The 25,145-nt window shown below is 35.4% G+C and overlaps 1 protein-coding gene and 1 long non-coding RNA gene across 2 annotated transcripts in view; one reads left to right on the plus strand and one right to left on the minus strand.

Moving 5' to 3' along the window:
• The first annotated feature begins 7,176 nt into the window (after window positions 1-7,176).
• Window positions 7,177-25,145, plus strand: part of LOC131045480 (uncharacterized) — a 34,410-nt gene continuing 16,441 nt past the window's right edge. Inside the window, exons 1-2 of the long non-coding RNA XR_009105816.2 lie at window positions 7,177-7,247; window positions 17,228-17,349. This is a non-coding gene — a long non-coding RNA (uncharacterized LOC131045480). The remainder of the gene's footprint in view (window positions 7,248-17,227; window positions 17,350-25,145) is intronic.
• On the minus strand, window positions 7,625-11,828 carry LOC131045479 (glucan endo-1,3-beta-glucosidase 14). The gene is made up of 3 exons (XM_057979065.2): window positions 11,332-11,828; window positions 8,220-9,364; window positions 7,625-8,015 (listed from the first exon to the last, which is right to left on the minus strand). Exons 1-3 carry the CDS (start codon window positions 11,402-11,404, stop codon window positions 7,929-7,931), a joined length of 1,305 nt encoding a protein of 434 aa, XP_057835048.1. The 5' UTR covers window positions 11,405-11,828; the 3' UTR covers window positions 7,625-7,928.

The raw sequence follows: 25,145 nt of genomic DNA on the forward strand, positions 1-25,145 counted from the left end.
GCAATCCTTGTTGGGGATTTCAACGCTATACTACATCCCAGTGATAAGATGGGGGGACTGTGCAGAATGGTTCAATCACAGATTGACTTCTCCAGTTTTGTTTCCTCAGCGGGCCTAATAGATATTGCTCCGTCCAATGGCAAATTTACATGGACTAATAGGAGAATTTGCTTTTCAAGCATTTCAGAAAGATTGGATATGTGCTTCATAATGAAGGTGGAGACTTGGCAGACTCCATAGAACACAAATTTATAGATAACACACCAAACTTGGTCTCGGAGGAGGACAATCAGATGCTGCTAGCACTTGCGACATTGGAGGAAGTAAAGGAAGCCACCTTCAAAATGAACCCGGGCGGCTTTGCAGGAACTAAACACGAAAGCTTTCAAGGGAATGGTAGCAGATGCCTTCAACGTGGAAGAGATCCTTGAGGATGGAAGCAAGTATGACACTATTATGGTTATGAGGGATGGGTTGAAGAGAAATAATTTGGACACCGATGAAAGTGTAATGTCTGTAAATGGGAGCCTGTTCCTGTTCCTTTCTGAGCAGATTGAGAGATCACAGGCGGTCATTGAGGCTATCAGGCTATCAGGACCCTTTTATTATCTCTTTGTGATGATATGTAATCCACTATTTTAATATAATGAAAAGGTAGCTACCCCTAGGTAGCAATTTGACTTTAAAAAAAGGTGAATACAATACCATGGTACTATCCTTGAAAACTCTTAGTTGGTGTTATGCATAAACTAGTCAATGTGAAAATCATAGTCACTTCTTCCACAAGAGTAAATTAGATTTAAATCAATTGAGAATTAGTAGAAGTGAGCATTCTAGAATAAAATGAAAATTGTGTGACCTCCTTAATAAAAAAAAATTTATGTGGTATGTAGACAATTAATAATTCTATGAAGAACAAACAATATACCTCTCCACTAAATATATAAATTGTAGCTTGATATACTACTAGCACAATCTTACCATCATTTTAAAAAATCACTTTATAAATTCCACTACACCATTATGCATACTAAATCAACATCACCTAAACATGGCTGTTGTTTCCTCAATTGCATCAAAGTTGGGGTTGTGATGCTCTAAAATACTGCACGCCTATATGGAATAGAAAAAAATATTCATAATATTAGAAATTGACAACATGATGGATGGAACTTCCTTTAATCAACCTATGAAACATAGTGTGTTTAGGGTTCAAAACACTATAAGGTGCATTGCTTTAGAGGTGAATCCCCTAAGGATTTTGTCATTGAATTGTTGAATTGAATCAATCTAAGAGTATGATTGAGGTAGATTCTCAAATGTGCCTTAGACACCAATTTTAGACATTCTGAATGCAAGAGCGAGTGTAGGAGTATCTCTTTGGGATGGTAGATTTCTATTGGAAAAATACAAAAGATGTCATTACACTCATATAGTACATCATTGTACTAGTACATAACTCGAAGGTACCTATAGGACACTAGTATGCTTAAGAAAACAGTAGCTCATTTGCACAAATAGAAGTGCACATGATCATATGAAATCATCCCTCTTAGAATAATGCTTTGATCACATAAAGCAAAACATGACCCTAAAACATGATCCCCTAGGTCTAGGTGTTTTTTTTTATGGCTTTGTACAGGGTTTTATCCTTATTTTGTTGTTATTATTTTGTTTGGACTCTCTTTTCTGTTTTTGGTAACCTTTTGTTGTGAATGAGCCAATAATCATTTTATAGATTTTAATCATATATAATCTCAACTTTATAATTTCTTATTATTTTAAATCTAAAATTTATTTTTAGTTATAGGTACACTTTAATCAAGCGTGGTCAATTTTCTGTTGTGAATTTATGCATTTCCATTTTTTTTTAGTATCGAAGATTTTGTAACTTGAAAATTAAAATAATTAAATTTAATTCTTTATTGATTAGTATTCTATGCAAAGAAAAAGATGACGTGAATTAAAGAGTTGAAAATTATTATTTTTGGTGCAACGTCCATTCTTTCGTATCACCACTTCCCTTTATTGAGGTTATTTAATTTCACTTCATAAGATTCCATTCAACTTTACACTTACAATTGGAGAGGAGACCGAATATATTTTCACCTTTTTTAACTAAGGATATAATTTAGACAATGAAGTGCAACGAGTTAAATTCTGTATAGTTAAATTAATGTAAAGGGATTTAATTAAGGAAAATAGATTTTGCACACTCATTCTCATTTGAATAGGATTTTCTAGATGTCATCAAAGGTTTCAATTATAATTTTTAATATATGAGGTTAATTTGTTTTAGTTAATGAAGTCTAATATAATATAAATTTATGGATCAAAATATGGAGATCATTTTTTCAACACAATTATTAATAAGTTTTGTTATTTATTATATATAAATTTTTTGTATCTACTTTTTTTTTACTTTAAAGTAATTTTAAATTTTTTTATTTATTTGTATTTTTATCTAATTTAATTATTAAAAAAAATCATTTTACCTTTCTTTTAGTTTTAAAAAAAAAGCATATTTTATTATTATTATTATTATATTTATTTTTCTGGACATTGTTATTATGTGATGGTTTAAATATGGTGTTCTTATCACTAAGATTCAATCTTATTGAAATTTTCTTGTAAATATAATTTTTTATTCTTTTCAATGTAAATATATAAATTTGTTAATTATTTATATTAAAAATATTATTAGTTAAATAGTTTGTTTTCTTATTACTATCTTCACATTATACTACGTTAATATTTTTTTAATTATTGTTGTTGATAATAATGATTTTGCTATATTTTAATAGTAATGATTTTATTATTTTTGGTATAAAGAATCTTCTCTCATTTTTCTATATAGAAACTTAGACATAGCTGATATATATTTTAAAAACTAAAATTGAAAAATAGTTCTCCAACAAAATAAAAAATAAAAAATGATTCTTAAAGAAATTAAAAAAATAAAATAACCCTTCTAAATGAAATAATTGGAAGAGTTAATATAAATAAAATAATTATTTAAAAAATAAAATTGAATGAAATATTTCTTCAAATACAAATAAAACAATTTTTTTTTTTTTAATTGAATGAAATAATTCTTCAAATCGGATATAAAAAATTACAAAAATTTAAATTGAATCAAAAAACTATTCATTAACAACCCGTTAATGGGTCCTGGAGGGTTAGTCCCCTATCCGAATCAATAAAAACTGAGCCAAAATGGGAATCGCCAGCTAAGGAGTGGATTAAAATCAACTTCGATGGGACGTCTAAGGGAAATTCGGGTATCTCCGGAGTAGGAGTAGTGGCAAGAGATGATAAGGGGATCATCCTTTTCAAAGGGGCTCGACGACTTCAGAATGGGTCAAACAACGAAGCAGAAGCACAGGCGACACTAATGGCTACAGAATTGGCTATTAACATGAAAGTGTCCAAACTACATTTGGAAGGGGATTCCCAAGTAGTGATCAATGCAATAGCAAAAGGTACCACCCCTTCCTGGAAATTAGCTCATTGGATAGAGATAATACGAGAAAAACTCACCTCATCTGAAGCTTTTCGAGTTTCCCACGTCCGGAGAGGTGCGAACGTAGTGGTGGATCTCCTCTCAAATGTCAGATGTGATTTGTTAGATCAAGTGGCCAGATGGTGGAAGGGCAATGGGAGTGTATGGCAGTGGTATTAATGCAGTTTGTGGAAAGCTAAACAAGCAAGCAGGCTTGACGGCTCGCAAGGATGAGAAATCAATGCCACTGGCTTGGTAATAAATGTGACAGTTCAAAGCACAGCTATTGGTTCGAGACAATGGCGGAGGGCAGGAAATCTGATGTGAAATATCTTTCCATTTATTTCACAGATCATGCATTTAAACCACATCGCAAACGATGGCGGATTTATTACAAACTCGATTATTGCGCATTGCATTTGCTAAAATCCGGTTTAACAAAGCTTGTTGGTGTTTGCAGTTTAGTTTTCTGGTTTTTTGCAAGTTTCGAGCAGCTTTTAATGGAGGCAAATTTCACGCTTTGCACAGAGAAGAAATTGGTCCCGTTTCTGGGAAAGGTCTCAGACAAACGTTTGCAGGGTCTCTTCAAATACAAGGATGATAAGTTGTGGTGTGTGGCTAGATTGATGCTGGGAGAGGAATTGGTGCATATCCATTTCCGGTATAGAACAAACATGGAAGTCTATTCCTTGATTATGGCATGGGCGTGCGAATTTGAACCCGAAGTGGAGAAAGTAAAACTAACAATGACAAAGCTCGTTGATGGGGATTTCCTAATCAATTTGGACTCTATTTTGGAATGGGTGATTCCCCAAATTGGAATCCGCATCTGGGAAGGAGAAGCTAACGAGGAGATTCTACTGTTCGTCAGAGGACCTGAGAGCCGGCTAAAGGAGCAATGCAGGGAACGAGCCCGTATTGGCTGGGAAGCCATGAAGCTCTGTGTGAAGCTGATTCGAACAGACGAGGTGCTAAAGGCGTTGAAGGTGGTGGCGTGAATGGAGGTGGGAAGAGAGCTCCGGGACCGTTACGAGAGGGGAGAGCGGTGCAGTTCCTAGCCAGTCTGGAAGGTGACCCAGACTTTGGAAACCTGGACTGCATCCCAAAGATGAAGACGGAAGCGGCCAAAGGGAAGACGTTGGCGGACATCGATGACATGGAGTTGAAGAAGCCGAACCAGAACGATTCGGATTGAGCAACTATGGTGCAAATTACAGAGCTTTTTTGCTTTATGCTTCTTTGAATTTCTGTTAAAAAACTTTTATAGATTACTAAAAAAAAAATTCATTAAAAAAAGTTCAAATTAATATTTTTTATATTTTAAATTAAATATATTTAATTGTCTTTTTTTCCACTTACTGACATATAATTTGATTAGAATTTTTTTTTATCAAATGTACCTTTCTATTTTGATTGTGCTGTTTCTTCTTGTTTTTTTTCTTACCTCTTGACAGCCTTAATAAAAAATCATTACCTTTTGACCATTTCATAAAGAATGGGAACCTTTGTTTCCACTTAAGACCTACTTATATATTCAATGGATTTAGATAATTAAAAGTCCATTAATGAATATCTAGTGGGCCAATAACTGTCCACATGATTATTGAAATATTTGTGCACAAATATTAAAGTGCATATTCATGCATAAATATTAAAGCGTTCACTTTTTGACTTTTAAGTACATACTATCTAGAAATCAAAACCATAGCTATAAATTCTTCAAACACATACCAAAATAACAAAAAAAATCATCAAAATCTAATATACCATTTAGAAACTTAAGGACACAAAATTAATCATATGCTATATACTCTACTAATCTAATAAAAAAAATTAATTTTAAGCTTTCAATAAAATGGCTCAGGCTAATCTCCACACAAAATGTTACTCCAAAAAATCTTTCAGATCTATAAAATACAGTAATTTTTTTGAAGATTTTTGTATTTTTAACAGCAACAGAAATACAGAAAATGCTGATCATAAAGATTTAACTCTTGAAAATTTCAGAAAATCTTTTATATTTAATTTTTTTTGAAACTGTACAGTATTGTTGTTCTATCTTCCCAGTAAAATAAGAATTAATTTCCACACATAATGTTACTCCAAAAAAATCTTTCAGATCTCTAAAATACAATATTTAAAAAAAAAAATTTTTTTTAAAAGATTTTTATGTTTTTAACAGTAACGGAAATGTAGAATGAAGATTTAACCAGAAAATCTATTATATTTGAAGATTTTTTTGACAACTGTACAGTATTGTCGTTCTATGTAGAATTTAGCCGCTTCCTAGTAAAAAAAAAAGAAATCAACAGTATGGGATTCTTATTTTAATCAGATTGCAGTGTAAATGCATTGCATTCTTAGCGGCGACATGCAATGAAGACGCAGTTATTGATGACTAAATTGAAAATTTGAAAGGTTGTATTATGTTATGAGTAGATTCACGCCCCCTCTGTAAAAAACTGATAATGCCTTACAGCAGGTGTTTGAAAACTCATATCATGCGCTCAACTGCCCGTCGCATCAATTCAAAGTGTCTTCACTAAACTTGTCTCTTATCATTACTTTTTTCACAGTTCACATCATTTTGTTACCCTACTGCTCGACAACTAGTCCGCCATTTTTGGCGCTAATAATTGCAACCAACCTAAATTTAGAGGAAAATACAGAGGCGCATACAAGTACGTGTGATGACAGTTCTCTGTTACCAAAAGTTTTTCTTGAAAACCCCGAGAAGTTGACGTCTAAACCCTGTGAATACAGTTCCTTTTACCAACTATTTTATTGTTCGATGCAAATTTTAATTTTACTTTCCGGAGATAAATCATTTATTATTTATAATAGTTTACTCCGGAAAATGTGAAAAATATTATATAGTTATGTGTTGCTTTTTAAAATTAACTATTTTAGTTATTAACTTATTTGAAAAATGTGTAGATTTGTATTTTTCTCCATATCATCAGTACAATTCTTGATCTTAACAATACTACTTTGACATCTAAATCATCTTCAAATTTTAAAATTATACTTGGCCACCTCTCATCTACTTATGTTTTAAATTTATGTTAATTATTATTTTTGCATAAGATTTATGATAAATGCTATTTTATCATCTACTTATGTTTTAAATTTATGTTAATTATTATTTTTGCTTAAGATTTAGGATTAATGCTATTTAATAAATATAAGATTTATGATTAATAATTTTATATTTATTAGAATAGTGAATTTAAGAATCATTCTCTATTTCAGCCTCAACTGTTTCTTATCCTAGTATCTCAGATGAGTGGCCAACCTTCTCATAGTGGTTACGTTATATTATCATCCTTTTCAATATGATTTTTCACTTCAGCCAAGTAAATTAATTTAAAGGAAGTTAATCCAATTTTTAAAGTTGCCTGAAAAAATGTCCATATCACAGAGTTTTTTTTAATTAGCATGCTCTGCAAGTGATACCCACAAATCTACATCATACAACTCCCGAGTAATCTCTCATACAACAGACCATGACAAAAATGCAATTGATACCCACAAATCTACATCATAGAACTCACGAGTAAATCTTTAGGCATGAAAGATACGCAACTATAAAATAATGTCAATTTGAGCATATACAAACAAATTTCAAACTTAACATTATTTCTAAAATGCAATTGTGGGACAACAATAAAAACATAAAATGTCGCTATAATTTCAGCTGGCAGAGCACGAGTAGCTTTGGAATTTCAAGAGCTGTTTGGCTCAGGTATGTACATAAGACTGCAGCCTTTTGCTGTGAGGAACTCTTGCTTTTGGAAACATCTTTTTTGAAATCAATAGTCATCATAGTGTGTAAATATGAAATATAATCTTGACAATTGTAGACAAGGGCAAAAAATTCTAGATTTTAATAACCAGCATCACTTTCATTATGAACTGCATACTATACAAATCCCAATTATATAATTGAAAGTTCAATGAATTAATGGCCTAATCAATATGGATAGAAAAAAATCTAGCATTAAAGGTCTTCAATAAGGTGTGTACTCAAACACATCTCCAAACATTTCTAACTTATGGGTGCATTTAGCCTCAAGTGCTCAGTAGACAATGTCACCAAAAACTTGAGTCTGATTAATACAGTGCACAAAAAATAATGAACTGCAATTAATTAAGAAAAAGCTTACTCGGACTTGTTACAGAGATGATGCAGATGCTTCCAAACTCACATCTGTGAAATTAGCATCATGCCTTTTAATAATATATGTTTTCTTTGATGCATAAGGAAGCCCAAGTTGTCAATGTGTTAGTATGGTTGCAGCTACATGCTGAATCAATTCCACCAGTGTGCAAATTGAGTCCATCATAGAGTTTCGTCTGAGTTCTCATCATTTGAGTTACTGATGGAGCGAATATAAAATTTGACCTCACTCTCATGGGTTTCTGATCATTGAAGAAACAGAAAACCAAGAAAAAAAGAGCAGACGCTCAATATCTCGCGATGAATGGCAACAGGGGACGCAAAATGGTTTCCCTGTGTAAACAACCGTAGAGATTCAATCAAGAAATTGCTTTCACATTGCTATTTTCAAAATAAATAGAGGAAATAAAACTTGAAAAAATACAAACCAATTCCATTTCTCTTCCCTTGAAATTATAAAACATTTTTTTACATCCTTTACAATATATAAACAACTCTGAAGTAGATCTAGTTCCCAGCTATAGAGAATAAACGTACCTTAGAATAGGAATAAATTGAGTATGGTACGTTAGACTCAGTAGGGGATTGCGCAGAAGATGTGGAATTTAGAGGCGAATCAACAGGCGATGTTCCAACAGGTGAAGAACCAACAGGTGAAGAACCAGTACGCAAAGTTCCAGCCAGTCCCACACTGTAAGTTGGGGTTCCATCTGGTTTATAAAGCCCATAATTTCTTTCAGACTTTGGGCCATCCTTCATATCCTCATTGAATAATGCAAATATGTAAGCCTTTACAACAAGTTTTGGTCTCGCAGGAGTTCCCTGGTTCAGAGCCAATCGCTGAATCAAATTTCCATTATAGATTTGAGCATTCTGAGGAGTTGCTCCTGCTTCATTGGAGTCACCCGCTGAAGGCCAGCCAGTTTCAGAGACTGTGATTTCCAGATTTGCAAATCCTAGTGCAGAAAGTGCATAGTAAACTGCATCAATCTGTGCATATAACATGTTGTCATAGTGAGCATTGTTGTTTGGATCAACCACCCCTCCATTTGGCTGGAACAGTACATATTGTAGAGACACCTGATTTGGCTGATCCTTGTATGCAAAGTATGGATAAGCATTTATGAAAAATGGAGCACCAATCTGGGACAGGAAATTTAAAAGTGGCTTCATTGATGTTGTAAGATCTGGCTTGAAGGCACCTGACGATGGAGGGAATGAGTTTCCAAGCACAGCAAGGGAATGGGGAGTGGTGATTGTAATATTCCTGTCTGCACCAATGCTGGCAAGGGCAGAATGAACGTTTTTCATTGCAGGAAGCAGGTTTGCAATTAGCTGTTTGTCAGTTCCTGTGAGCACTTCATTTCCCACTGCTATACCTGTGATTCTTGTAGCTGGCAAATAAGCCTGGATGTTTTCCCGAACCCATTGAGTGGCTTGATCAAGAGCAGTCATGCTAGCAAGATATTCATTTCCCATGCCAACAACTAATTCTATACCAGAGTTTGCAAATACTTTGAGAACAGTCGCATTTACACTGTAGAGTTTTATTTTGCTAATGTTGTTGCTTTGTAGGAGACCAACTACTTCATCAGTTGGAGGCAAGTTGTCTGCTACTTGTCCATAATTAATTCCTACACTGGTAGCACTTATCATGGATGGAGCATTTGATAGAACATGCCCTGGAAAACATAAGTAGCAAATGTAAGAAGGGGCATCATATGGAAATTTATCAAAGTAACTTTTACAGACTAGGAGAAATCCCATTAAAAGTTAAATTTAATTTACTTTAGAACTATTGTCCACTAGTGGCCAAGATAGACAACAGGAGTGTTCAAAAAGTAAAAGATTAGTGCTTCTCTGACAAGGTAAAGCACAATTTCAGTAAAGCATGACTATCAAGCAACAGCATTAGTTGGTTGCGTTCCATAGAAGACATTTTTAGGCTCTTCACAATGTAAATATTCTATGGGGGGTGCTTTTATTGTGCTATCCAGGTCATATTGTATATCCTTCTTGATGAATATCATCTTGAAGATGCAAAATGAAATAAAACTTATATTAAATATCCATAGGAGGCCCTCTTGGATCCTGGGGACCATAAAATGACATACAATTTAAGCCACAATATTTACAGATAAATTGCTTTCAATTTCAAAAACATCTAGAACCGTATGCCAAGTTCCATGACATCCATAATGTATTAGATATAGGATGCCTTTAAGGCATCTACCTGGCTTCATGAGGGATAAGCTTAGCATATGTGTAAATTATTCATATCAGTGTGCTTTGTGGAGTGTTCTAATCTTGCTCATTCTTTGAACAACAAAAGATCACATGTTTGTCATCCTCTACTAGTCCTCTGGCACTCCAGAGTCCTACTCTTCAGGCATAATAAGGGAAAAGATAGTAAAACACAACAATTAAAACGGAAAAAACGTTAGGATTCTTTAAAATAAAATTAAGGATGATAACCCTTCATCGCCCTTGTTCACTACAGGACTGAATTGGGGCTACATTTAAAAGGGCTACCTATATGATGAGTGTAAGAGGCACAAACACGTATATGACTTAGAATACACATTGGACGGTGAGCATTTGGTTGGGAAGGTATGCAGGTGTGTAATGTCCATTCCTTGCGAGATGTATTGGCTGAGGTTCCCTCTAAACTCAAACCTGTAAAGGGCCAGTGGTTCACTAGTTAAGATGCGGTCCCATCTTTTTTACTGCCAAGCGCTACCATAAAATTTCTAGAACAGGGGAAATGAAATAAAATGAATCTCCACCCTAAAATATGAAGCCCCTATTTTCTTAAGCAAGTATTGTCAAGTCAGGGCTGGATTCTTGCAACATCCACTCATTTTTAGGTGCATTTTAAACCAAATTTAAGTTTCTCTGTTGGAGATTTCGTCTGAGAAGCCTAACAATAATATTTTCAGATGAAAAATGTGGAAAAATTGTGGAGGCAGAAAATTTGACGCTACAGACCAATTTATTGCACAAAAGTCCAAAAAAAGCTCAGCAACAACTGCCGAAAACTTCCATATGACCGTTGCCTTAGTAAACTAGGGGATGTACCTAGGACGTCTGAGGTCCTAGATTTGAACCGGTTGCTGGTCCATTTTTCTCCAAAAAACTTCAGAAAAGGGTAGTTTATCAAGGATTTTTAACTGCTTAGCTAACATAAGGGAAATGTATGGGAGTCTATGGCCAGGGCCCAGCATTCTTCACAAATCCTAAAGATCATTTAGCAAAGCAATTCAGAGGCACTATTCTCCTCAATCTCCATTTCTTCTACAGTATTCATTTGTTTGTTCTTCCAACACTTCAGCAGAATATGGATGGTAACCTTCCCATTAAATGATCTCACACTAAAGAAGGCCATAGATGTGTAAAGTTGCTGAGGCCAGGAGCTAGATCTGAAGACAGTGTATACAAACAGATTCGTAACATTCCTACTGCAAATAATGAAAACCTTCATTGAAAGGATTTCTGAAGCCAAGCTAATGAAGACGAACCACCAGCACAGAGCCAATCTTTCCAGAGAACTTAAACCAAAACAAAATACCATCAAAGCTGCATTTAACATTTCAACCCTCCACAATAAAAAAACACAGTATCATGCTGTAAACAATAGAATATAACTAACCGGACAGAAATGCCAGTGCCCAAACAAGACAAGAGCAAAATGCTCCTCCTCTTCTACTTCTGCCTCCGTTCATGATTGAAACTGTTTACTCGTTTCAGAGAAGCAGCAAATGGCCACTACAGGAATAGCACAATGCAACTATAGGCGTCAAACTCGAGACCTCTGAAAAAAAAAAGAGGCCCTGAATGTGTTGCAGTGGAGTACCTCGTGGTTATGTGCGTTTTTAAGCGTGCCTGCACATGTAGTGTTTATGTTTTTAATTTATGGTGACTCACCACCTTGCTTCAATAAATTGCCAAACTTCGTCATTTGACGGTCTCTCTTTTCCCGTCGAGGGTAACGTAGATTCTTGCGAGACATCATTTAACGATTTGTCTGCCGCCGTATTTTTTTACTCGTCCGTTAAGTGACACCCACGAAAGCATTTATGACTTAGAAAGAAGGTAACGGTAAAGTTTTTAGTTGTAACAGAAAAGAATCCGATTTCCTCTCCCATACACTCAATAAATGCTAGAAAAAGTGCACCCTATATAGGATAATGTGATTGATTTCGAGGATCTAATAAATGATAAACAATAACGTAGTGATCAGATTTAAATAAAAATATTAATAATAAATACAATATAGAAAATGCATTTAGTGTAGATATTTTAGTTGTGTGATATGGGGTCGCGGCTATTCTAGTTCCAAAACAGATCTTTCGTACAGCGTGTTAGTGATAGGTTAGTCAATCGCGATCGTTAATTGCAAAATCGACGGTGTAAAACACGCGACTAACACATGTGTAAGTCAATCCGTACTGTCTTTATGGAGCCGAAATAGACACGTTCGTTAATGGGGGCATGAAGTCCACGAGCACAGATTCTAGTGAAGGCCTTCACAAAGTAGTTCTAGCCCCTTGATATGGGGGCACCACAAAGGCATGAAGCCCGTGAGCACACCAGCCTAGTGAGGGTCTTCGTAAAGTAGTTTTAGCCACCCTAACAAGCATATAGGTTGAAACCTCTTCGGCTAAGAGCCAAGGACTAAGGGGTACCTGTAGTCACATAAATCTGTCCAGCTTAATTAAATAAATAATTGCTATTTATTTGATTAAAAATCCACTAGCCATCAGTTAATTAAATTAATATTTAATTAATTCATCTTCAAACATTCTCCTATTAGTTAAATAAATTATTCAATTTATTTTAATTAATTCATTAAACCAAGTTCACAAATCAATTAAATGAATAAAATCTATTTATTTAATTAAATCCCCCTATTCCTCTTTTAAATAAATTAAAATAATTAAATCCCCCTATTCCTCTTTTAAATAAATTAAAATAAACATTTATTTAAATCATTAAAACCCCCCCCACTTGTATTCTCCTAAAAATGCAACTTGCACATTTTATTTTAAATACAAATCGTATTTTCTCTCACCCACCAAACCCATTTGCAAATCTAATATCCTTCTAGATTCTTCTAACCCCTTCCTAATTAGTCTAATCCATTCCCTAATTATTGTCATATTCCTAAGCAACTTGAAGTCACTTCTCAAAGACTTCAAAGTCTTTGAAAAGCATTTAACGCTTTGTGTGCTCAACAATTTAACCTCCAAAGTCTTCCAAAACCACTAATGGCTCTTACATGACCATTAATAGCTCTTACATAACCATTTATGGTTAATTCAACCTGTCTCCTCAAGCATTTATTGCTTTGACCATGTTTATCCCCTCTTACCTTTGCATAAGAGTTTATCTATTGGATAAAAACTTTATTCTTTGAATAAAGAGTTTATTCATTCAACTAACCTTGACCTTAACTCCCAAGGTCATGTCAAGCATTTAATGCTTATTCCCTCTCCTCTCAACCTATCTCACATTGACACATGTCATCCTGGGATTGGGTTGAAAGCCCTCACATAGATTTGAAATCATTCAATCCTGACCCTTGTTGAGATTGCTCAATCTCAACCATCCATTGCTCCATTTTTCCTATAAATAAAGCCCATTTCTTCATAATCCAGATCTTGAAAACTTGTATGCATTTAAGCTATAGTGAATTCTAAAGAGCATTTAGCATAAACCACTAATATCTTGTCATCTTGGATAAAATAAATCATTTTAGCATCAATAGTATTTAGTATTAGCTTTTTATTCACATTTATAGCAAAATACTTCAATCTCAATCCTCCATAAGCATCCATAGTGCAAAAAACTGCTAAGAGCTACACTATTTTGGAACTTGGAGAGGAGAGGAACAAAGGAGAAGAAATCAAGAGCATGTTAGGAGGCATTTGGAGATGCCTCATCATATTTATCTTCTTAGTTATATATTTTGTCATACTTTTGATATTTCTTTTGATATGCCTGTTTAGATTAGTTTTTGATTGATTAACACTAACAGTTTCTTGTGTGTTGTTGTATTATTTATCATTGACTAACCTTCCCCTTTTGTAGAGCATCAGTACCCATTTCACAGAATTCATCCAAGCCACGATCTTGACCTCATCCTTTATAATGTTGGACCCTTGCACTCAACATGACTTGATTTTGGTGGCTCGTTTGGAGCCATTCAACTTCACTAGCAAACCAAGGGCCCATTGACATTTGGGAATGTATTTAGTATGGATATTTTAAATACATGTTTATTTAATATTAACTAGCACTTGTATCGTTAACAGGTAAGGGTTTTGCCAATAGGATAATCACTTGCATACCACATAAACAACTAAAATAACATGATGACGAGTTCATTGTTTCTTGGTCGTTGGTTTTCATTTGACGACATGAGATCATTGTTCGTAGCTTGCAAGCTCGTAGGGGAAGCCTATCGACTAATTGTATAAAATAAATAAGTATAATATTAATTTATTATTTGAAATGTATAGATATCTCTAATGTTTTTTTAATATATATTAATTATATAAAATTATAAATTATAAATTTTATGTTTTATTATATATATATATAGGGTAAGTGCACCAAGATGGTGTGCAAAAAGGGGTATCAGTTGACACTTTTTTTCTTCTTTTGAAATCAGGTAAATATGAACTTGGAGGTGAAAGTTGAGAGTCATCCACTCAAAATATGAAGATACTCAAAGAACAAAGATTGTAATACTCTAAATCTAGTTTCCAAACTACTAATTTTTTTCAAAATTGGATAAGATTAAGGGGGTCAAATCTTTCGCACATGAAAAATAGACCCTGATTATTTCTGAAAAACATAACATAATGTCTGACGTGCGCATCAAAAAAGTCATAGTTAGATTTAGTATTTTGACAAATCCTTTGGCAAAAAGATAGTTAAGAGTGAGCACTAGAAGTTGTGTATTTTTTTTTTTTGTTTGTTTTTTAATTATATGATTTTTTCAATTTAGCACATCCTGAAAATCAGGTGCCTATTCATGCGCGAAGCATAACTTGCACCAAAACAATCGAAAATACATTTTAAATTTTTTTTGTTTGTAAAGAATCAAGTGTACTACAATAATATATAAAGTTTTTAAATTTTGGATAAGTAGATTAAAAGTTATTAAAAAAATGGTACACGCATGTCTCTAAGAACTATGGAGACATTGGTAAAAGAAATTCAATTAAAATATGTTATTGTTGTTCAAATTTTTAAAAAATTATATGGTTAGAAAGCTCAGAAGATGGGTGAAAATATAGTGGCAATTTTAGAAATATCTACTTGATGAAGTGTAAATCTGATGATGACAAAGTCGAGAAACCAAGTTGATAAAATAAAACACGTCAAAAAGGAGGGAAATGGAGGGAAATCAAACTTCCAACCCGCAGCTTTGTCATTCAGGCCTATTCACAAGCCTAAACAGTCAAAAGCGTGTATGGGCTCCCTGTACTATAAACAATGCATACGAGATATTTTTAAAATAAAACCACATACATGGTGTCTTTACAATAGACAATGCGTACACGGTGTTAAAGCTAAATTGATGTGTACGCGCTTTTGCCTGTGTTCAAAATGTGGGTGTGTGCATACATATATGTATAATATGTAAAATATGATATTTCATGTATATATGTATATATAATGTGTATATATATAATATATATTTATATATATGTATAATATATTATGTATATATACACACACGTGTGTATGTGTATTGTCTTTTGATATTTTATGTGTATTATATGTATATGTGTATGTATGTATATTGATATATATTGTCTTTTGATATCTTATTGTATTGTATTGTATTCCTCTCTCTCTCTCTTAGGACCCCACATAACACCTAATGACCTCTTCGAACCATGTATGATATCTCAAGGGGTCAAATGGTGTCTTAAGGGCTCATGGTGTTGTGACACGTGTGTGGCTCAATTACAACCCCACATGACCCCTAATGACATCATGTCTTCCTCTTCCCCCATCTCCCTCCCTTTTCTTTCCCTCTCTCTCCCTCTGTCCCTTCCTCCCCCATCTCTCTCTCTCTCTCTGGACCCCACATAACACAACATGACCCTTTAGGAGCATATGATGTCCTAAGGGGTCATACGGTGTCCGAGGTGGCAAGATGAATCGTTATTACAATATAAAAAACAGTGCCAATACTGCTTACAAAATTCAACACCTAAGGGGTCATACGGTGTCCTAAGGAGTCATAAGACACCATATGACCCCTTAGAACACCATACAACCCATAACGACACCATATGGTGTCTTAAGGGGTCATATGGTGCCTTAAAGGGTGGTAGGAAACAATATGACCCCTAAGGACACATTACATGACCCATAACGACACCTAAGGGGTCATATGGTGTCCTAAGGGGTCATAGGACATTGTATGATCCCACATAACACCACATGACCCTTTAAGATCATATGACGTCCTAAGTGGTCATACGGTATCTTAAGGTGGCAAGATGAACCATTATTACAATATAAAAATCAGTACCAATACTGCTTAAAAGAATAGCAAACCAACATGCTCCCCCTCTCTCCCTTCCTCCATACTCCATCCCTCTCTCTCTCTTCTTCTCTCCCTCCCCACGCTTTCTTTCTCCCTACCCCCTTTATCTCCCTTACTTTATATTGCTCTCTCTCTCTCCCCTTCCCTCCCTCCCTACTTTTTCCCTCCCCCTACCCCCTTTATCTCCCTTACTTTATATTGTTGTATTACAATTATGTTTGTCATGTAGTGGTCACCATTTGGATGAACAGTAGACCTAATAATCCCAAGGTCCATAGTTTGAGTAGCATAAGCTATGCTTTCCTTGATATTCTTATCATTTGAATCAGTGTACAAAATCCATTGTGCACCATCCCTCAACCACACTCCTCTTGTTGTTGGGCTTTGGGCAATTTTTGGTAATGTACATTTTTTCTTTCCAATTTGCTCCCTTGCAGTTCTCAGAATACTAAGAGCCACACGATGAAGTTGTTTGCAAGTTGACGATCTAGCTAACGGTCTCAAATAAATATTCTCAAATTTTTGCAATCACGTTAAATAAATATTCTCACATTTTGCAGTCATGTCAAATCAATAAGAGTTCTTTATAAGATGTGTGTATATATATTTTATTAATGATAATTAAACTTTACTCTCTCTCTCTCTCTCTCTCTCTCTCTCTCTCTCTCTCCTTCTCCCCCCCCCCTCTCTCTCTCTCTTTCTCTCTCTCTCTCTCTCTCTCCCTCCCTCCCGTCGTTGAAGGCCCCACTGCAACTGTATTTGCACTTCTGTGACTGTTTTATACATAAAAGTAAGTGATTTTTTTGTTTTTGCATGATTTCAAATGAATGATTTGTTGTTCTTAATAGTTTTGTCAATGTGATTGTGATTGTTTAATAGTTTTGATTCAAAAAAACAATGATAATTCTCAAATTTATGGTTATTTGATTGTTTATGAACTTTTGTTTACATATATATGTAATATGATTCTATTTAGATAACTGATATCGACCATGGGAAAGAACAAGTGAGGAACGATGGAAGAACGAGAGGCTGAAAAGGAAAGACAAAGGCAACGTATGAAGAAATTACGTGACATAAGAACAATGAGAGAAGAAGGTATGTCATCCTCAACATCTCAATTTGATTTACCAAACGAAAATAACGCACCTAATGCAATTGCAGAAAAGACATTTGATTTACTGTATGAACCTAATGCAATTGAAGAAAAGACCATATTGAATAATCAATTAAATGATTAACATACATGTGCTCTATTTGATGAATTGAATGTACTCAATGCACACAATAAACCGATGTTAACACCTCCTAGAATCATTCGTAGAAAACCAAAGTATCTAATTGACATTGATGAGAATATATTGAAGCCAATGCTCTAAAAATGAATGAACGAACTTGTAGGAAAATGGTTAAACGAATATGACAAAACTATTTTGAAAACTTAAATCAAACCACAATATGTCAATTAATTGTTCAAATGATGAAACATTTGAATTTTAGAGAGAGAATGAAAATTCTAGGCCTAAGATCATCCGAAAGTAACAACGAAAGAACTATTGTGAGAAATCTATTTGATGCATATCAAGCTATTGGTTCAAAATCACATACTAAAGATTTTAATGTTACTCGATGTGTCATTACATCAACCATAATGAGAAAGAAAATTAAAAAAGATCATTTGATAAGCAAAACAAGCAAGTCATTAAACGTTAGTAGAACAACATTAAGTAAAACATTTTAGAGGTGGGAAAAAATAGAGGAACCTAACAATAATTCTCTTTGGGCATTCTCGGGTAGATTACCATGCAAAGACAAGGTTGTTGTTGATGCACTAAGAACATTAATTGAAATTTTTGGCATGACAACACAAGAGTTTCACCCAACCAAAGAGATGTTGTTAGAAGGCGAATCGGGTCTACAAATCGTAAGCCACATGCCAAACACTATTTAGATATGACTCAAACAAAATTTTATGAAAGATTCCTTGAAAAGTTTCCTCAAATAAGAATTTGTCAAAAATTGTTTGAAATGACAAAACCTTTTTATATTAAGATTAATCATGTACGCACTACGTGTTGTTGTAGGATGCAAATTGAATTTTCTATGCACTATGATATTTTTCGTCATATTTGTTCTACTTTGCACACTAACGATGTTTTACAGGAATGCAATATACAAGCACCTCCTAAGTCGGCAAGAAAATTTATTTTAAGTGTGCCATGTAATAGACATGATGGTTGCATTTATTATAAGATGCCCTGTTTGGAAATTTCTTGTGCTATACGTGGTGGTTTGCAACATTTACCAAGATGTGTACATTTGGAGAGCACATATGAAATTGGTACGAAACTAGTTTCTTTTGGAAAATACAAGATAGTCACATATGGAGTTAAAGACGGAAAAGATTTGAAGAGATGTGAGTTAGTGAAAAATTATATGTGTAGCTGAATTTATGAAAATGTTTTAAGAGAAACTAGTTTATGAGTACATAATGCATACACATAGAGTTCGATGATTAGATGAGCAATTCAAGTTATGTAAGGACACATTTCCTCTTGGCACCATTGTCTCTATCGTTGTTTTTGCTGAAAATTATACACTACAACCTCAAAATGAAGTGCAATGACAACCCCGACCCCAATCACAATAAAAGACTTGAAGCCAGATGGCAAACCCCTCCTCAAGGTTGGTTCAAAGTTAACTTTGATGGTGCTGCAAAAGGAAACCCAGGCCCAATTGGTTGTGGAGCTATTCTTAGAGATGAGAAAGGAAATTGCAAGGAAATGGTTGTTGTCCCTATTGGAAGCCAAACAAATCATAAAGCTGAAGCCATGGCAGCTCTCCAAGGCTTAATCCTTGCTAAAAAATGGAATTGCCCTTACTTATGGCTTGAAGGGGACTCAAACAATATTATCAAATGTCTAAAGGGGACCTCAAAGCCATCATGGTCTATCAACAATATTATTGAAGCCGCTAAAGACCTCATCAACACTTTCAAAAAATGCCACATATCCCACATCTACTGAGAGGCTAATAGCTCTACTGAATGGGTTGCTAATGTGGCAGTTAACAAGGATGAAATGATTATGTGGACGGGAGAACAAGCACTCCCTGAAAATGTCAGACAAATCATCTTCAAGGACCGATACACAAGCACTCCTAAGATTTTTGATGTATCGAATAATAATTAAAAGGTCTAATCGGAGTACTTCGAGTTATTATAATAATGAGAGCCTCATTTATCATAATAGTATGTCCATCAATTCCCATGCTTTCTGGGTTAATTTGATAGTTCCGAAAATCTTTCTGGCTAATCCATTCTGCAAGTTTCAAAATACGCCCCTTAACAGAGAAAAAATGGGTGGTAACAGGAGGCGATATGAGCCAAGCAGTTGCAAAGAATGGAAACAAAAGGAGGAGGTCTGGAGTATTCTACAGAAGGGTGGCTTTTCAAAATTCATGGAAAAGCTCCATGAACGGGATGGCACGGTTACCCATTTTTTTGCAAAAATTGGAGAAAGGGTATGCTGAAAATGGGAGACCAGACTGTGGAAATTGACAAAGACCTCATTGCCCAAGCCACGGGCCTCAGAAGGGAAGGGTGCAACTTCTACAGAGACAGGAAAGTCAGCAAGGAGGCCATCGACAGATACTCGGAAACTGAGAAGGAGAAAAAACGACTGATTAAGTTAAGTAAAACTTACTACCCACCCAGAGCTTTTGTTAAACTTTGGCGGGATGTCCTCTTTGTTTTAATGTGCTATATTACATTAGATGGTAGGTTTACAAAAGTTTATGGGTACCATTTCGTCTTGCTGAATCACTTTAGGCATGACGAGAAGGTTAATTTTCCTTATTTTCTGCTTTGTTCGATGAATGCAACTGTAAAGGCCTATAAAGAAAACCCTATGGGGGATACTGCCATGCACCAAGGCTTGATGGTCCTCATTTATGACCATCTCAAGGCCAATCAAATTGGTCGCATGCAGCCCTCTGTAGAGTCTGAGGAGGATGGGTTTGATTCTGCCTTTTCAGTGGATGAGGGGACTGACAGTGACCCATCGAGAGATTTTGAGGAGAGTATGGATGTTTCAGATTATGAAACTGGTAAGAAGAGGAAACACATTAAAACAAGACCTTCTTCCTCCAAAGGAAAAAAACCTAGAGGACAAATCTGGATTAGCCTTTCCTCGGAGGAGGAGGTCTCTGAAGACTCAGAGAAGGAGAATCCTCAAGGGTCACTGAAAAAGAAATCCAAAGTACACACCCAGACTAGAAACAAGAAAAAGAGGAAGGAGGAGAATGCCAAGGAGATGGAGGTTTGTAAGCAGGAAAGGACCTTAGAAGTTGAACAAAACCCGGAGAAGGTCACCATGGGTGAGGCTCTTAGGGTCGAAGACACAACTACTATTCAGGACACCCCTAAAAAGGAACAAGAAATCCCTGGTAAAATTGATCCTCCCCATATCCCTCCTCCAGAGGGTATGCAAGGTTTCATTGACACTATGGAGTGGCTTATAACTGGTTAGAAGAAAGTCGTGGATGACAACAAAAAACTCAGTAACAAAATTCAGATATTGGAAACCATCAACACTAGGGAAGGGAAGACCATGGTGGATTACATAGAGGACCTCAAAAAGGCCGTTGCAAAGGCTGAAAATATAAGAGACTCTTTCAACCCCAGGATTGAAAAAATAGAGAAAGATATACTGGAAAGGAAAAACCTTGTTGATGCTAATGAGCAAACTTTCTCGAACACTGCTAGCAAAGTCAGTAAATTTGAGGAGTGCCTGAAGAGTATTGCTGAATAGAGTTTAAGTATCTTGAAGATTTCTGCTAACAATACAAATACCCTGATCAGTAAACTGGACAAAGAGAAGGAGATACTAGATATTGAATCAGACACTGAAGGTACAGGGGAAGCTCAAGGTCCCAGAACCCGGACCAGAGGAAAAAAGAAAGAAAAGAAACCCAACAAAGACCTAGAAGATCTCAAAGCTGTTGGGGCCACATATGATCAGTTGGTGAAGAAAGCGAAGGATCTGTTGAAGACTATAGCTTTGTAGCACTTTCTTTGTTTCCCTATTGTTTTTTTTCTTAGGTGTCCTTTTGGTTTGCTGGCTTTTTTGCCAGTCTTTCTGCTAGTGTTTCTTAAGCTTTGGACTCTTAATGGTTTATTTTACTCTCTCTTTTTTTAAAGGTTTCGGGTCCTTAAAACCTATTTTTCTCAATTAATTAGAACATTCATGCATGCAGATGATAGCACTAATGAGGATAGAAAGGTTGTAAGAGAGTATCACTTCTACATAAGTGATGATTGTACTCATTCATTAGAGTTTGTACAAGGATGCTTTAAAGTTTTCTATGATAATTTAAAGGAAAGAAGCATACAATACAACTGACACTTAATATGGTCAGATAATTGCACCACACAATTCAAGAATGCAAGGATGTTTTATTGGTTGACAAGGGTGCATATGACAAGCGGTGTACAATATTTTTGGAATTCCATTGAGGCTGGACATGGTAAGGGAGAGCACGATGGTGTAGGAGCATGCGTAAAAAGAGCCCTAGCTAGAGAAGAATTGAAGTACGAAGGTGATGCTGAGTTGATAGATGCAGAAACAATTGTGTGATGGTGTAACTCTATGATGGGTCCAGGTAGTCCAGGTGCGTTAGTGGTTCATAGATATTTTTGGTTGATCACTGAATCTAATGTTGAAAACTATCTACATTGTTGTACAGTTGCAGGATTGAGTGACATGCACTCATTTATGAGTTCAAATGCAAGTTCACTAGTAATTTATACGAGACAGATGGTATGTTTTTGCTCTTCATGCATGTATTTTTTGTGGGAAGAATGTGGATCACAAGAGTGGGTTGACAAATGGTCTTGTAGACCGTTGGTTCCCATTGATACATATCAAATTCCCAAAGCACTACAATTGAGCCAGATCGGGACATCAGTGGATTTTGACCATGTATCCGACCTAGTGAATTTAGGTGATTTTTTGAGTTAATTTTTTTGCAAGTATTCATCAGACAAGGATAACGAACATGTATTCAGATTGGTGAACTTCATTTTAGGATCAGACTGATAACAATAAATAGAAAATAACAAATGCAACACACATAACATAGAAGTACCCTGAGAAAACCTCCCTCTTGGAGGTGAAAAACCCTACAACAAATATCTCAGATTGTATTAGATCAAAACACAGTAGTAGACTTACAATATTCCCTTGCTAGGGCACAACCAAAACTAGGGCAAACTTATCTGTCATACAATTATCTGATCAATTATCCTTCAAGGGCAGATTGTTGTCACTGTGAATTAATTCGACAACCTAGAATGAAGGTGATCACTGATCTAAATGAATTTCACCAATCTGAATACAAGTTCATTGTCCTTATCTGATGAGTTTGCTGCACTTTGATCAGTATGCCAACCCTAGATAATTCGCCAATAAGGAGATAGTTCCCAAGTCTAGGATGATTGACATGCAGAAGTAAATCATTGATTGCAGAGATAGACCACTTAGCCATCAAACGAGCTAGGTTAGAGCTTCTAGGGGCTGACCTAACATGTTTGATGGCTAAGTGGCCTGTCAGTCTTAGCCATAATGATGATATAATTTAATATGTAATCATGGGCGATAGCATGTAACTTGTGTAGCTTGTAAAGCAATTAGGTCTGGCCCTAAATGGGCGAAGCCCTTGTGCAATAATGTAACTTGTCCACATGTATTGTTCTAGCCTTAATTGGGCATCATATGTAACTTGTAATTAGGGTCGACCTATATGTAACTTGTAATTAAAGGTCTAATCCTATTCTTGGCGCCAAAACTATAAGGCCGACTATGATCTATTGGAGGCATTAATTCATATATATACAAGATGATTTGTGATCATTGTACAATCAATAAACAATCAACGAATTACCTATCTCTGCAATCAACGATTTACTTCTGCATGTCAATCATCCTAGACCTGGGAACTATTTCCTTATTGGCAAATTATCTAGGGCTGGCAAATTGATCAAAGTGTAGAGAATTCATCAGACAAGGACAACGAACTTGTATTCAGACTGGCGAACTTCATTTAGATCAACGATCACCTTTATTACGGGTTGCTGAATTAATTCACAGTAACATGGATCTGGCCTTGAAGGATAATTGATCAGATTATTGTATGATAGATAAGTTTTCCCTAGTTTTGGTTATGCCCTAGCAAGGGAATATTGAAGTCTGCTACTGTGTTTTGATCTAATACAATTTGAGATATTTGTTGTTGGGTTTTTCATCTCAAAGAGGGAGGTTTTCCCAGGGTACTGATGTGTTATGTGTGTTGCATTTGTTATTTTCTGTTTACTGTTATTAGTCTGATCCTAAAATTAACATGGTATCAGAGCTTGGTTCGAATTGATTGTGATAAGATTGATAGTAGTTTTCTTCACTTCTCCTACTTCACGTTATTTACCACTTCATTCAAGATGGTGAACAACCTCAGGGTTGAAGACAGATTGGATGGAGCATCAAACTTTACATCATGGAGATTCAGAATCATGCTCGCTTTGAATGAAAGCGAGTTGGCATAATTTGTGGACAGTGAAGCTTTCGAGCCTAAGGAAGATGAAGAAAAGATTCAATGAAAAAATAAAGACATCAAGGCACAAAAGATGTTAGTTGACTCTGTGAAGGACCACATTGTTCCTATCATCTCCAAGTTGAAGACAACAAGAGAGATGTTTAAAACTTTGAAGGAGATGTATGAAATCAACAACACAAGTTGTGCTCTAGCCTTAAAGCAATAGCTTCATCACATCAAGATGGAAAAAGGAGAATTTGTTACTACTTACTTCTTGAGGATCTCATAGTTGAGAGATCAACTCTCTTCTATTGGTCATGTTGTTGACAACAAAGTACTTGACCATGTTGGCTCCAAATGGTCTTCCTACATCTTGGGAATCTTACATTCAAGGAATCAGTGCAAGATCGAAACTTCCCAAGTTTGATCGTCTTCGTGTAGATTGCATTCAAGAAGAGTCAAGATTGATAGCAAGAGGAATTGAGCATGATCATTATGATGTGGAAAATCAAGTTCTTGCTACACGTATAGAAAGAGGCGAAAGAAGGAAGTGGGATAGAGACAGAGAATCAAATCCTATCTCTAAATCTAAAAGGAAGAAAGACTTATCTCACATTCAATGCTTTAGATGTGATAAGTATGGTCACTATGCTCGAGAGTGCAAATTCAGGTCTATTCCTCTAGCTTCTTCTGTCGAAGTTGGCATAAAGACACCTCAAGAGGAGCCAAGGTCAAATGTCAACTCAAAAGATTTCTTATTCTAAAAGGAGGAAATGTCATTTCAACTTTAGATGGAGCCTTCTTTTCAGCTTCAGAGGGAGCCTAACATTTCAGCTTCGGAGGGAGCCTAACATTTTAGCTTCAAAGGGAGCCTGTCATTTCAACTTTAGAGGGAGCCACGCCATCATGAAGATTTGGTTAATGCATTTTTTCTTTAATGGAGAAATTTGAGGTGAAAGCCCTTGTTAATGAGTTCTTCTCTGTGAGAGAGAAGTTTGATGTGCAATCCCTTGTTAATGAGTTCTTCTCTGTGAGAGAGAAGTTCGAGGTGCAATCCCTTGTTAATGATTTCTTCTCTTTGAGAGAGAAGTTTGAGGTGAAATCCCTTGTTAATGAGTTCTTCTTTGTGAGAGAAGTTCGAGGTGCAATCCCTTGTTAATGAGTTCTTCTCTGTGAGAGAGAAGTTTGAGGTGCAATCCCTTGTTAATGAGTTCTTCTCTGTGAGGAGAAGTTTGAGGTGTAACCCTTGTTAATGCATTCTTCTCTGCAAGAGATTTGAGGTGAAGGCCCTTGTTTCGCCCTCTACG

This window comes from Cryptomeria japonica, chromosome 10 (assembly GCF_030272615.1).
Source record: "Cryptomeria japonica chromosome 10, Sugi_1.0, whole genome shotgun sequence".
Lineage (NCBI taxonomy): Eukaryota > Viridiplantae > Streptophyta > Pinopsida > Cupressales > Cupressaceae > Cryptomeria > Cryptomeria japonica.

Excerpts from the sequence above, each read along its gene's own strand:
- LOC131045479 (XM_057979065.2), bottom strand. The coding sequence starts at position 11,404 with ATGAACGGAGGCAGAAGTAGAAGAGGAGGAGCATTTTGCTCTTGTCTT. Across the intron at positions 9,365-11,331 it reads GGCACTGGCATTTCTGTCCG|GGCATGTTCTATCAAATGCT; the intron begins GTTAGTTATATT and ends TATGTTTTCCAG. Across the intron at positions 8,016-8,219 it reads CAATTTATTCCTATTCTAAG|GGAAACCATTTTGCGTCCCC; the intron begins GTACGTTTATTC and ends TTGTTTACACAG.